The 14,478-nt window shown below is 44.7% G+C and overlaps 3 protein-coding genes across 4 annotated transcripts; 1 reads left to right on the top strand and 2 right to left on the bottom strand.

Moving 5' to 3' along the window:
• The first annotated feature begins 3,642 nt into the window (after nucleotides 1-3,642).
• Nucleotides 3,643-9,267, top strand: LOC105462705 (transmembrane channel-like protein 7). Of its 2 annotated transcripts, none has more exons than XM_011709524.1 (4): nucleotides 3,643-4,230; nucleotides 4,333-4,741; nucleotides 4,837-5,078; nucleotides 5,669-9,267. In XM_011709524.1, exons 2-4 carry the CDS (start codon nucleotides 4,564-4,566, stop codon nucleotides 7,553-7,555), a joined length of 2,307 nt encoding a protein of 768 aa, XP_011707826.1. In that variant the 5' UTR covers nucleotides 3,643-4,230; nucleotides 4,333-4,563; the 3' UTR covers nucleotides 7,556-9,267. The 2 variants fall into 2 exon arrangements, with proteins under 2 accessions (XP_011707826.1, XP_011707818.1); XM_011709516.1 differs by having other exon boundaries at nucleotides 3,643-4,226.
• A 325-nt stretch (nucleotides 9,268-9,592) lies between these two features.
• On the bottom strand, nucleotides 9,593-10,832 carry LOC105462698 (ribonuclease H2 subunit C). The gene is made up of 3 exons (XM_011709503.1): nucleotides 10,378-10,832; nucleotides 9,906-10,138; nucleotides 9,593-9,820 (listed from the first exon to the last, which is right to left on the bottom strand). The coding sequence occupies exons 1-3, from the start codon at nucleotides 10,523-10,525 to the stop codon at nucleotides 9,800-9,802; spliced, it is 402 nt and encodes a 133-aa protein (XP_011707805.1). The 5' UTR covers nucleotides 10,526-10,832; the 3' UTR covers nucleotides 9,593-9,799.
• A 115-nt stretch (nucleotides 10,833-10,947) lies between these two features.
• On the bottom strand, nucleotides 10,948-14,294 carry LOC105462715 (protein FAM98B). The gene is given in 7 exon segments (XM_011709537.1): nucleotides 10,948-11,861; nucleotides 11,864-12,070; nucleotides 12,116-12,150; nucleotides 12,641-12,939; nucleotides 13,035-13,322; nucleotides 13,418-13,784; nucleotides 13,950-14,294. Coding segments are annotated over 7 exon segments (1,563 nt in total). The 5' UTR covers nucleotides 13,988-14,294; the 3' UTR covers nucleotides 10,948-11,532.
• Between the last annotated feature and the right edge of the window lie 184 nt (nucleotides 14,295-14,478).

A 14,478-nucleotide genomic window follows, 5' to 3' on the forward strand; every position in this document is an offset into this window, starting at 1 on the left:
TCCTCGTATGTTCTCTTCGATATAAATCACACGTAACTTAATAATATTGCGACACAAAAAAATAGAATGTACGAAATTCAACATAAATTTCGCACTTACCAATTATATGACTCGTGACAGTACTCGTTCCGCAATCGTTGCGTTCTGTATCCATCACGTTCTGCAATTAAAACATTAATATAATTAAGATGGCGAAGGAGCGTGCTTCGTCTCGCGCGCGATTAACTTTACGCGAAATGAGCGCTGCAGCAACGACGGCAGCGTTTATGCGTTAACGTAATTAAGATAATGAAGCGGAGCAATTTGTCCCGTACGCGGTCAACTTACGCGAAATAAGCATCGCGGCGATGCTACGTGTCAGACAAACGCAAATACAATACACCCACTTACCAATTATTAGCGGCGACGCCTCTCGTTCCGAAGATCATCTATCTCGTATCGAGTTCTGAAATTATAAAAAAAGAAACGCTATTAAAATGGTGAAACGGTTTCGTCTATCCGTGCGACCGACTTTGCGTGCCAATAGCGCCACCGTACGCGCTGCGGCGGCGTCGGTGCAACAGTGGCGCGCGGCGACGCCGACGCTACATATTTCGATTTTCGATCGAACGAGTATTGCGAAATACGCATCCGATCAATCTTGCGTCTAATTAGCGCGTAATATAGATTCGGCATTCGAACTCTGATTCGGTCGAATGCGTAATCGCAATACTCGTTCGGTCGAAAATCAAGACTTGTATCGCCGCCGACGCGTCGCCCGCGCCGCGACGCTTGTTTCGCCTTAGCTGACGGCACGCGGAACGCATTACGCCGCTTCACTATCTTATGCGTTTATCCATATGTTCGCTGTATGTTAACGTACGCCATACTTATGGATAAATGCGTAATTAAGATAATGAAGTGGAGCAATTTGTCTCGCACGCGGTCAGCTTAGGCGAAACAAGCGTCACAGCGACGCGGGTCGGCGGCGGTGGCGACGGCGATAGTGCGGCGATGCTACGTGTTAGATAAATGCAAAGTCCCACTTACCAATTATATTAGCCGCGACGCCTCTCGTTCCGACGATGATCTCTCTCGTATAGATCTCTGAAATTATGAAAAAAGAAACGCTACAATAGTGAAGCGGTTTCGTCTCTTCGCGCGATCCACTTCGTGTGCGCGATCGACTTCGTGTGCAAGAGCGCCACCGTACGCGCTGCGGCGGCGTCAGTGAAACAGCGGTGCGCGGCGACGCGTCGGCGAGAGTGGCGGCAATAGTGGCGCGCGGCGACGCCGACGCTACATATTTCGATCCTCGGTCGAACGAGTATTGCGAAGTACGCATCCAATCAATCTTGCATTTAATTAGCGTAATATAGATTCGGCATTTGAATTCTGATTCGATTGGATGCATAATCGCAATACTCGTTCGGCCGAAAATCAAGACGTGTACCGCCGCCGACCCGCGTCGCGGCGACGCGGGTCGGCGGCGGTGGCGACGGCGATAGTGTGACGATGCTATATGTTAGACAATTAAATGCAAAGTCCCACTTACCAATTATATTAGCCGCGACGCCTCTCGTTCCGAAGATGATCTATCTCGTTCTCGTATCGAGTTCTGAAATGATAAAAGAAACGCTACTAAAATAGTGGAGACTGGAGCGGTGTCGTCTATCCGCGCGATCAACTGCGCGGCTCGCGTGCCAATAGCGCCACCGTACGCGCTGCGGCGGCGTCGGTGCAACAGTGGCGCGCGGCGACGCCGACGCTACATATTGCGATTTTCGATCGAACGAATATTGGGAAATACGCATGCGATCAATCTTGCGTCTAATTATCACGTAATATAGATTCAACATTCAAACTCTGATTCGGTCGAATGCGTAATCGCAATACTCGTTCGGTCGAAAATCAAGACGTGTATCGCCGCCGACGCGTCGCCCGCGCCGCGACGCTTGTTTCGCCTTAGCTGACGGCTCGCGGAACGCATTACGCCGCTTCACCACCTTAGTTATGCGTTTATCCATATGTTCGTAATTGTATGTAACGCCATACTTATGGATAAATGCGTAATTAAGATAATGAAGCGGAGCAATTTATCTCGCACGCGGTCAGCTTAGGCGAAACAAGCGCTGCGTCGACGCGCGACGCGGCGGACAATTGTGGCCGATCATGCGAGCAAATTTAGTGTAACTTAACAAAATGATAGGAAAAATAAAATAAATTTATAGATTACAATGATTACATGTACCAGGATATAAATTTCTTTCCCAATGCATTCGTGCTCATCCATTTTTTCCAGCGCATGAGCTGTCTGAGGCTGTACATACATCGTCGGATCGTCGCTGGTGACGCGACGTGACACACCCGCTACTCGATGCGAAATGTCTCGCAGTCGCGCGTACGTGCCATTTATATAGTAGCCCGCACTCAAGCGCTCTGATTGGAGCGCGCTTACTACTCGAGTTGGGTATATAAGCGGAACGCTGCACTATCGAAGACCTTTTGCTTGTCGGACTCCGACGTGAACGCGTCGGCACTCGGCGCGCGACTACTCTTTATCTTCGCGTTTATGCATTTTCCACATTTTAAATATATAACTAATACACGCGCTTATTGCACGTAATAATAATCGTTATAAGGGACGCGTATGCATTGATATTTCGTTCGAACGCGTATTTCGCGATACTCGTTCGACTAAAAATCGAAATGTATTGCACGCCATCGCGTTGCCGCGACGCTTTTTTCTCGTAAGCTGAAAATCATATATAAATGCATATATAAATTAGTTTTGGAGCATATCAAGAAAATTTGTTTCCAGAACGATTTATTTTAGTTCCAATATCATTACGTCATTACAGCTACATCGTTGATCTGATCATGAGTTTTGCGTGACGCGGTCATTTAATTAGAAGCGGCATTGCACGCCACACGGACGCGACACGTCGGAGTCCCATAAGCAAAAGACCTCTCATTACGTAACGTCCCGCTTATATACCGATTCGAGTAGCCAGCGCCGAGCCAATCAGCGCTCGTGGGACTCCGGCGTGATCGCGTCGGCAGTCCCACTTGATTTATGGGGAACGCGGGCCGCGCGATTGCGCGCAACTATGCACTTTAGCGCGGACCATGGAGAGAGACCGCCCGTGTCAGTTTTCGGCGGACGATTATGGGTAAGGAGCGAGATGCCAATATGTATAACCGGCGCGCAATAATATAATAACTCACGAATGTGATTGCCGGGGCGGTCAGATCCGAAAGTCGAAAGCGTATAGTCCCGACTCGGCACTCGGCGCGCTGCGCGACCGCATAAAACGTTCGTATTTCGTTTTATAGAAACAGACTGACGGATATTAATGGCACTTGCCTCTTTTTATCAATATGCGCTCAATGTTTAAATTGTAACGTAACGCATTTGCAAATAAATGAAACGGAAAATGATGTTAGATCCTTTCTCGTAATTGCTCGAGAATAAAACTCCAGCAGACACGAAAAGTGGATTTAGCACGGACACGCACCATAAATTGTGCAGAAAACTGGATTTTGCTATGTAATTTGGATCCACTTCTTCGGAGGGCGTTAGTGCACGAGGGCATTTTAGCGGCCAAAAGGCCCGTCATGTCCTCCCTCGGATCCTCTCTGTTTGCACCGAGAGACCAGAGGAAAGAAAGGATTTTAAGGAATCAGCTGTTATTAAACTAGGGGAGTCCGCAACACACGGAAATTCATATATAGGAAATCTCCATCAGGCAGTTTTTGTTTGCATCTTTTTTTTTCTTTCGGAGCGCCCCGAATCCGAGGACGCCATCTAGTCTCGGCGATCCTCGCGCTCGGCGACTCCGTTATTATTAGCCGTCTGCTCCGCTGTGCAGGCTGGTGGTTTGACGTATGTGAGACAAACAGCAGGATGCCGACGTGCGTGGGGCCCGCGCCGATGAGCCCTCGCGAACCGCTGTCGTCCGTCGCGGCTTTGGCAGAGGCGAAGCGTCGGACGCGGTGCCGTCGGCCGCGTTGATCAGTGTGGGGCCCGCTTCGCGACGACGCGCGACATTCACAACAGGGATATATCTTGCGGTGCGGCGTCGCGAGAAGCAGTGCTGCGAACGGCTGATTGACCAGCGGGGGTCACGGCCAGAGATAACAAACTTATTCGGGCCTTCTATCGATCGCGGCGGAGATCCCGCCGTCAGCGGTTGCGTGGGACATCTCGTCTGACCTGGTCATCTTGGATGCGTATGTGAACATATGTATGTGTGTATATATATGTCTATATACTCTAATTTATTTTGCCTCTGCGGTGCGTCTTCCGCGGAATGATTCACGCGTCATTAATAATTTTTTTTTTCCCCACAGTTATCGGGCCTACCATTCGGATGAGCAATATTGCTCTCAGCTGTTTTCAAACGGTATGTAAAAACTTAACATAAAAAGATTCTGGAGTGGAGGACAGATGGACTGTAATTGCTGAAGTCATGCGTCAAGTTATACAAATCGTTCGCGCGAAAGTGGACGTTTAAGAACGTGATTTTTGCACTGTGACTGGCCTACTACCGAATATACGAAGTCTAGCAGAAATTTCTGAAAATGTCGGGCGGAGAGAGGAAGAAGCGAGGCGGCGATCGAGGGCACGGATGGGAGGAGGCCGGCGCCGAGTTCTATCAGGAGAGTTATCCCGTGGTCATGGAGGCGGATCTGCAACAGGCGCTGCAGAGGGATCCATCGCACATAGCGACTCTACTTCCGAGCAAGAAGTCCCGCGTCGGTAGGTTCACACCGCTTCGTGACAGTGCAATTGAGACAGGCTTCGCCAGTCGAGATTTCCCATGTCTTTACACTCGTGTCTGTTTCCCGACGCAGCCACGGCGAAACGAATTCGCAACGACACGAAGACCACGCTGCGGAGGCGTACGAGCACCAGATCCCGCGGCACCACGACCTCGAGGCGTATGTCGACCAACATACACGACGCGGCTGTGTCGATGCTGCCGGATCTGTCGGAGAACTTGTCCAACGAGGAGCGCACCTGGGAGGAGATTATGCAGATCAAGGCCATGCCCGTGTGCATGTCTCAGAAGATACAGTTGAAGAATCAGTTGCAGGTATTTTGAAAAACACTGGACACCCGAGGGGTAAACCGCTGATTGAAAATTATGTACATCTGTGGACATATTGGTGGCGAAACTTTTTTTTTTTAATAGGTTTCGAAACGCACTAATATTTCACAAATGCGAACCATGATTGGGGTACTGTCTCTAAAAAGATAGTACACCATTGTGGTTCACATTTGCAAAATATTAGTTACCTATAAAATATATATTATATATATATGTATATTATATATATTATATATATTAAAAACTTATGAAAAAAAAGTGTCGCAACCGATATGTACACCAATGCCTAGTAATGCCTAAGGTAATGCCCAATTTCTGACCGACCGTAATGCCCCACGAATAACATCGTGATGGCGCAATCTTATTATTTAGCGTAATTTATTTAATATTCACACTTTATTACGTGTTGTAATTATGTTTGACATTAAACAATTGTTTAAAAATAAAACATAATAGTGCTAAGTAATGCTCAAGAAATGCCCAGTAATAGCCTAGCAATGCCTCAACGGTTTACCCCTCGTGGACACCCTAGTGACAAATGTAACTTGTAGCGTAACTTATTCGTGTTTTCTCAGAGTGCTACGAAACTGAGACTTCAGGGCTTCGAGCAGCTGAAATGGCAGCGCAGGAAAGCTTGGCAGCAGTTCCGCATCAGGATGAAGGAGGCCTGGTCCAAGATGGAGCTGTGGAACGACAGTCTCAAGAAGATAGGCGGCAACTTCGGGATGGGCATAGTAGCGTACTTCTTATTTATCAAGTGGCTGATGTATCTGAATCTGCTCCTGTTCGCGATTATATTCCTGCTGATCGTACTGCCGGCGATAGTGCTGGAGGTGCCGGAGAGCGAGGCGTGCACGTCGAGTAACGCCGCCAGCGTGGCCTGCTGCTCCGAGTTGTACAGGAATAAGACCAACGAGAGTAGCAGCACTATCACCAAGATCGTGCAGGACGGCGGTATACTGGAGTACACCCTGCTGTTCTACGGCTCGTACACGCACAAGATCTACGAGAGTGTAGGCGCCAATTTCTACTACAACTCGCCGCTGGCCTACGTCTGCGCGATCGTCGGCGTCTTCGTCGTCAGCCTGGTGGCGATCGTACGTTCGGCCGCCAAGGGTTTCCGCGAGAGAGTCGTCGAGGGCGAGGGCCAGTTCTATCGGTACTGCAATTTGATATTCGGCGGCTGGGACTACTGCATCAACAACGAGAGATCCGCCTCCATAAAGCACAAGGCGTTGTACAACGAGATGAAGGCGTTTCTCGAGTCGGAGAGGCTGGAGGAGGAGCGGCGAAACCGCACGCCGGAGGAGGAAACGAAGCTGTTCTTCATGCGTCTGTTCGTCAATCTGTTAATCGTCACGGTACTGATCGGCTGCGGCTTGCTCGTTTACTACATAATCGACTTCTCGTTCACTCACCTGTCGGCGCGTTTGGCGAAAGACTACGAGATATTCAATCTCTTCTTCGAATTCCTTCCGTACATATGCATCGTCGGGCTCAACGTGGCGGTGCCGTTCCTCTTTCGCTATCTGGTCGCCCTCGAGCATTACAATCCATCGTACGTCGTCGAGGTGACGCTGTACAGGACCATGTTCTTCAGATTCGCCTCCCTCGCCGTCCTACTGACGTCTCTGCACGCGCTCGTCGCGGGCAAGATTCCGGACAACGAATGCGCCAACAGGCAGAACGAGCAGCCGCTGTGCTGGGAAACGTTCGTCGGGCAGCAGTTCTTCAAGCTGTACACCACCGACATCTTCATCCAATTCTTCATGACGTTCTTCATCAACTTCCCGCGCTCGTTGATCGCGCGTCACACCGAGAACAAGGTCCTGCGCTTCGTCGGCGAGCAGGAGTTCGACCTGCCCAAGCACGTGCTGGACATCTTCTACTCGCAGACGGTCTGCTGGCTCGGCTGCTTCTTCGCCCCGTTGCTACCCATGGTCGCCGTGATCGGGACGTTCCTGCTGTTTTACATCAAGAAATTCACCTGCCTGGTGAACAGCACGCCGTCGAATAGGATCTACCGCGCCAGCCGGTCGAATTGCCTGTTCATGTTCAACCTGCTGCTCTCCTTCGTCCTGGCGATGATACCGGTCGGCTACGCCATCGCGGCGATCATGCCGTCGAAATCGTGCGGGCCGTTCCGAGGATTGGAGTCCGTGTGGTCGCTGTTGGTCGCGCAGTTCTCGCAGTTTCCCAACTGGCTGCAGTCGACCCTGTGCTTCCTGGGCACGGCCGCCTTCGGCGTACCGGCGTTCGTCATTCTCTCTCTGCTCCTCTATTACTATTACGTGATGGGATTGGCGAACAAGCACATGGTGACGGTGCTGAAGAACCAGCTGGTGTTGGAGGGCCACGACAAGCAGTTCTTACTGAACAGGCTCAGCGCTTTCATCAAGCAGCAGCAGGATCAGAACAAGTTTCACCAGGAGCAAGCCAACGATACGTTTCAACATGTATAAATAGTACGTAACTTGATTTAATATTTCGATCTTATGGATGTACAAATTTAGCGAAAACACTTTTACTGCGCCGAACCGACGAGTGCGTCGGTTCGAGTTGATTCGAATGTACCACTTGACGTTTTGCTTGAGATTTTTATAGGTTTTTTTTTTTATAAGTTTTACTTGTGAAACATAAGACTGTCGACTTTACATTATATTCTTCTTTATATTATATTATACACGAGTGGCACTTATACGATAGTTTTTTGATATTCTACCGAATTGGGGATAAAGGCTGTACACACACCAGACGACAAGGAGCGGGGACAATACCAAAAAAAAAAAAAAAGATTAACACGTATCTTACACACTGCCTGTTGCAGTGTCTTGCATTTTATATAAACTGATGCTTTTTCGAGACTTGAATGTATTACAGTCGCAATCACTGCCACGAACGTTAGTTTCCGCGATCAAGTCTTTAGATCAGTTTGCAGGAACTTCAGACGGGACATATCTACACATTCTAGGAAATCCAATCGTCTCATGTATATGAACAAGGAAAAATGCACATCCGAGATCAGGGTACAAAGAAGAAGAAGAAAAAAAGAAAAAAAACGGCGTTGTGCAAGTATTGTGCAATAGTAAGGGAAATCGTGAATTGTTTGAGTATTCATTAATTCCGTATATAATTTCACGGATAAATCGCATAGAGTCGCGCACGTATTAAAGAAAATCTACTTTAGAATGTAATCTTCGTCGGGAATGATATAGGTATTATAAGCTAATGTGATCATATACATGTCTAGCTTTAAAGAGATTAAAATCGGGCGAGCGTTCGAATCTGCCTGTGTCTGCCATTCGTGGGCGGGAATCTTCCTAGTTCGCCTAATAGGCTTCGTTTTGCTGGCCTCCAAGTCTAACATCGAACAGGCAGGATGATTCTCACCCAATTTATATATATTCACACACACCCACACACACACACACACAAGTGATTGAATTATGTTTAGCTGAATATACGAACAACAGCGACAAGACTAAACGTCCCTCTATACGGACGGACATTACTTCCTCAAATTTACAATTTAAAGCAGTTAGAGAGCTTTTGCATGAATGAAACGAAATGACATGCAGCGGACCTATTTTCTAGCGTAGTTCCTTTAGATTCTTTAGAAAGATCTGTAATGTTACTCTGTAAATAGGTCCTCTAGAACCTACGAGAAGTTATTTTACTAGCGATGTCTATATACATAGTAAGCGTCAGAAAGGGAAGAGTCAGAAATATTTTTATTATATTTATTATTTCGTTATCGAGGCTTTAATAATTTAGGGTGTAGGAAAACGAACGAATGTGTAAGAGTTTTTGCAATTCCATATATATATATATAAATACATTCAGGATTTTTTTTTAACCGTAGAAATCTCGTATACCTCAGTATTGTTATACATATAACGCCAAAGATAATTCAGATAATTGAGACTGTAACAATTTATTTGTTTCATATATATATCCATTTACGCGAGATATTGTGACCGAATGTACTTCGTTTAATTAGGATACGAACACTTTCACGAATTATCACTACGACTCTCACGTCAGATGTGAAAATGTTTTCCATTTTTAGCGTTTAGAGATCAATTCTGTGAGCATCGTGCGCACGATACATGCTATCGCAAATCGATCAGATTCTTTGGCCTAAACAATTCAATGCACATACCGAAAAAAAAAATGTATTTTGTAAATCTCACGTTTGTATAACTAAGATAGCACGTACGGGGATGCTCAGAACACATCCTTAATTTATTATATAGATGTCAGAAGCTATCGACGGCACCATATAGATGCATTTAACATAAAATTAAAATATAAAGTATGAAATATATAATCTTAAACGTAAAACAGATTTACGCCTCCCGAGAGAAGAAACTGCAGAGCGCATTTATGATTACCATTATATTAAACGAAACAATGAAGCGTCTCCACGAATATAATAGAAAGCTCCGTTTCTGCGAAATGTCGCTGCTAATTAGGCTATAATAATACCCACCGCTGTATCTCTCTCTACGCATTTTAATCATAGATTACATGGTCATTATTTGTGGCGTAATCATCTAAACTATGATGCTGTAAAAATAAATCTGTTATACAAAATATGTGCCTTTATTATCTCTCTTTTCTGTAGAAGTATAAAAATATGACATCCGACAAGAGCACACATATATTCTCTCTCATATCCTGTTAAAGTAATTCTCTTTTTCCGTTTATGTTTCTGGCGAGTGTAACTGAAAATCATTAGAGAAATTTATTAGAGCGATAAGCGTTGGTGGATACACATGTTATAAAACTTGTGGATGCGAAGGAACTTACCACTTTAGCTATGTCGACCCAATCTAAGGCTGCCGCGAAAGCGTCATTCTTGGATGGTATTCTGTCATAATTCCAATACGTGAACTGCGAAAAGGTTCCCGTGCAATACAAATTCCTCTCCTTATTCTCCACATCTGCCTTTTTGTTCTCCATAAATATCATGCCTTTGTACTCAGCAGGTACGGCTACCTTTTTCCCTTGAAGCGGATAGCCACGGAAGGAACACTCGTAGTCTTTAAACAATCGAATGACAAATTAATATCGTAAATTCTCTTTTGATTTCTCTTGATTCGCTCCATTACTTCAATTGTTATGTATACATTTAATTAACGTGTCATGTAAGCTACAAGTTAAACAGAGTGATAGAACAAAAAGAAATGCGATAAAGCATTAATTTTAGACTAGTTTTACATTTAATTCGCTTTCAACATCGAATAAATATGTACCGGGGAGATTTCTTTTACTCACTCACATTCCTCATCTACCCTGCAAACGTAAGGCTTGAAAAAGGAGGAAACATTCGCAGCTTCGTCCCCATGAATTTTACACGGCATGAAATGCAACTCGGACCCGTCTCGATCAGCTAGATCTTTGCCGTTGACGTGCAATCGTGTCACCATGTTAATTTAATGCGATGCGAAGTAATTAATTGTTTAACTCCGAAAAATGTTTGGCTTAACCTTTATTCTGTATACATACAAACTAACCAAGTAACCACAATAAAGCACGCCGAGCACGCCGCAGCCCGCATTAGTGAATTTGGCGCCAAAGAATCGTTCTCTCTTCTGCTCTCTTCGCAATGGTATTTTTAAGTTACCAGATTTCAAAGGTAGGATTTCAAGAATTACCAGACACGAAATACATTCGTTTTCAATTATGATACATTACTTTTCGCTCAATTTATTTAATTTGTGTTTTAAAAGAAAAAATATTATGAGGGATATTAAAATTATTATTCTTATTTTCATATCGTGGCAGAAAAAATTTTTTAGGATTATTATTATTATTAAGAATTAGGAAAATTATAATTAAGGATCTTGAATTATGCTTGCAAGCATACGATATTGCTCATTTGGATATATTTTTACATCATACAATGCGTGATCCGATACAAAATTTAAGTGACTTGATTTACAGTCTTCATACCTCGCTTTATAAATTAATTTCGATACGCTACTTCCAACAGTCGAACAAGTACATATATTTACATAGTTATTGTATCTCCATTATATTCGATTTGCATAGAAAAACAGTAGTTTATATATTTATATAAACGTCTAAATCAAATAATGATGAAACCGAAAGCTGTCGTTCGCAAGAATGGCGCTTCACATACGAAAAAGAGATAAATAATAATTTCTACCTTAACGCAATGTTTACAATTTCGAATTGTTAGCTAGCTGTAATCTAAAAAAAGTTACATAATTCTTCAACAGCATTATTACTATAAATATTCCGAAACTCAGACATTTTATGAGACCAAAGTTACATGTGTGAGTATAGTATAAGCGTAAGTGACGGCGAGCATAATCACCAGAATAATTATTTAAATATCTCGTAACTTTCTGTTTGTCTCTTCGCGAGAAACCTTCACTATCGTTAAAAGTATATACGCAAAGTGGCATCTTCAGTATTGTCTGCCTCTGCCCCTGTTGTAGCCGCCGCGTTGATAGCTGTTCCCACCAGAATTATTGGCACCTTGATTCCATCCACCTTGAACTCTACCTCCCCTTCCTCCTCCTCCTCCTCCTCCCCCGCCATCCCTTCTATTATCCTGATAATAGTTCCCGCCGCCTCGATTGTCACCCCCGTACGAGTCCCTCTGGCCGGAATACTGCGGCTGCTGATAATTCTGACCATAATTCTGACCATAATTCTGACTGTAACTTTGACCATAATTCTGACTGTAGTTCGCGCCGGAATCTCCGCGATAGCCTCCACCTCCACCTCCACCCCACCTCCACCTCCACCTCCACCTCCTCCACCGCCGCCTCTCTGATAGCCTCCTCCTCCCCCGCCTCTATGATCCGGAAAACATTCTCTATGCCCAGAGTATTGAGATTGCTGATAGTCCAAATTCTGGCCAAAATTACTACTAGCGTCTTTATGATCTCGATAGCCGCCACCGCCGCCGCCGCCGCCGCCGCCGCCGCCGCCGCCGCCGCCTCTTCCACCTCCGCCTCTGCCGCCTCCGCGTCCTCTATCTCCACCACCGCCGCCGCGTCCACCTCCTCCTCTTCCGCCCCTGAAAGAAACAAAGAAAGATGTCTTGTAATGTTAAATACGTATATATACACGCACATACACCTTATCATTTTACTATCGCGCTTGATTATGAAATCCAGTCTATTTTATTAACCTATTACTATTTTATTAAACCAGCAAACGAAAATTAATCCAAAATTGAATTAATTGAAAATTGCAATTCATTTTAATTTATCCGAATTAGCGTCTTAGAGTCCGGAGATGCATTTCATTTGTTATTATTACATTATTTTTGGATTCAAATAAATTGAAATGCGAAATGAGCTATTCATGTTGAATTCGGATTATATTCATACCTGTATTACATTCTTTTTTAATTGAAATAAATTGAAATACAAAATGAGCTATTCATTGAAATCTGATGTATTCATGTCGATTTTATTATTTTCGGATGCAAATCGATTCGAAAATGTCGAAATAAATGCATTTCCATGCATTTAAATTCATTTTCGTTCGCTGGGTTAACTTACTGGAATGACGACGGTCCTTGAACTCTGTCCTTCTGCCACGGCGGCATCTCCGGCGGCGGTGGTTCCTGCTCGTACGGTCTACCACCTCTGTCCGGCACCGCTCCGATAACGACGCTATTGATTTTACTTCGTGTATTCTTGCGCACACTCGCGTTGCTCGTTTTCTCGATCACCGCTAGATCGTCTCTGGCCGCCAGTAAATCGACCAGTGTCACTTTAGGTTCGTTTTTCAGAGTCTTTCTTCTCTCCTCGTATCTACGATTTACTTCAGTCTCCTGCGACTTTATCCTATCAGACCACTGCAAGCGAAGTTGCATAGTTTTAAATAAACTGATCGTCAAGTAAATATATATAAAGATATGTTTTTTTTAAATTCATGCATTCGCTCTCTCACCAAAAATGATTGGACTGTAACGTCAAGGCGTTTGAGCAACATTTCACGACGAATTATGTATTCCTTGTGCATTTCCTCCTGCAAATTACCTAGTTGCTCCCACTGTTTAGCGGAGAGCTCGACATCTATAAGTGGTTTATCTAGATGAAATGGTACAGTCTTTAGAACTTCTAACAATTTAGTTTCTAGTCTTGAAAACAACGTCTCGGGCGAAATATTGTCCGGCGGCTTTTGAAACTTCAGCATGACTAGCATATTTTTCAAGCTTCTCGCAGTGTCACTTTCATCCTGCGCAAATATAAAATATATGTACATTAGTTCAAATTTAGAATTTCTTTCAGTAACGTCAGTTAAACGCGATTAAAATTACTGTAGATACTTACAATAGTGACTTCCATTTGTTTCTCCTCCTTAGGACATTTGACCTCCAATAATTTACAAGCCATAAGCTCCGCCGCTAGAAATTCTATCAGGATAGCTCGTTCAGATTCGTTGGCTAATCTTTGATTCATATGCCCAGTCATCAGTTTCTCGTTCACGCATCCTATTTCCTTAAGAAAGAAGCTTAACTCTAAGAGAAAGGAACTAGCGTCGTCCGGGCTGGACGTGGCATTAACGGTCTCGTCCGTCTCTACGAATGTCGCCAGTTGCTCGGCGAGCCAGCTTACGAGACCGGTGAAATTCGGCGATTTTGCGCCAAGTTTCAGGGCTTCCGACAGCTTGTTGGTGTCAAGCATCGGCCCGGTGTACCTGTAATGGGATAAATGATTAAAAGTGCATTCCTTCAGCAGGAAATTTCAACGTAAGGAACGCGAGGTTTATTGTTGTAATAAAAAAAATGCAAACAGTCTGGCCTTATTATTTTCCACATGAATCCCAGGTAAATCCTTGGCAATGTCATCTTCGACTACTCACCCAACATCTTGGAGCATCTGCAACAGCTTGTCCTCCATGTCGGCCGTGCGTCTCCCCCGAGGATTTCGGATGTTATGAAGCGGGACAATAAGCGGGACAATAATATATCTGTCGTGCACGTGTTTACTTGAAAATTAATGCAGAGGCAAGCTACGCATGAAACGTTTCGCTACCTCGATTCCCTTAGTTCCTCGTCGATTCAGTGCACGGAACCGGGTACCGGTTACCCCTCGCGCTTTGACACAGATCAAATTGCACAATAAGAGGAAACAGATCGAGACATAACCTGTTTTCAACGCTGCGTATTCTTAAGCTCCGATCATAGAGCGGAGCACAGTCAAGTGAGATAAGCTCTGACAAGCGCCGCCCAAGCAGAGAGCGGCCATCCCGGCCAGGCCTTCTACGTCAGAACCCCCACCCAAGTATATTTTCATTCGAAATCCGAATTGCAATTTTTAGAAATTTATTAAAACTCTTGGAAAATTCTTGGAGCTAAGTAGTGCAATTTCCTTGCAGATTGTTTGTTCGA

Source organism: Wasmannia auropunctata, unplaced genomic scaffold, assembly GCF_000956235.1.
Source record: "Wasmannia auropunctata unplaced genomic scaffold, wasmannia.A_1.0 LD336116.1, whole genome shotgun sequence".
In the NCBI taxonomy this organism is placed as follows: domain Eukaryota; kingdom Metazoa; phylum Arthropoda; class Insecta; order Hymenoptera; family Formicidae; genus Wasmannia; species Wasmannia auropunctata.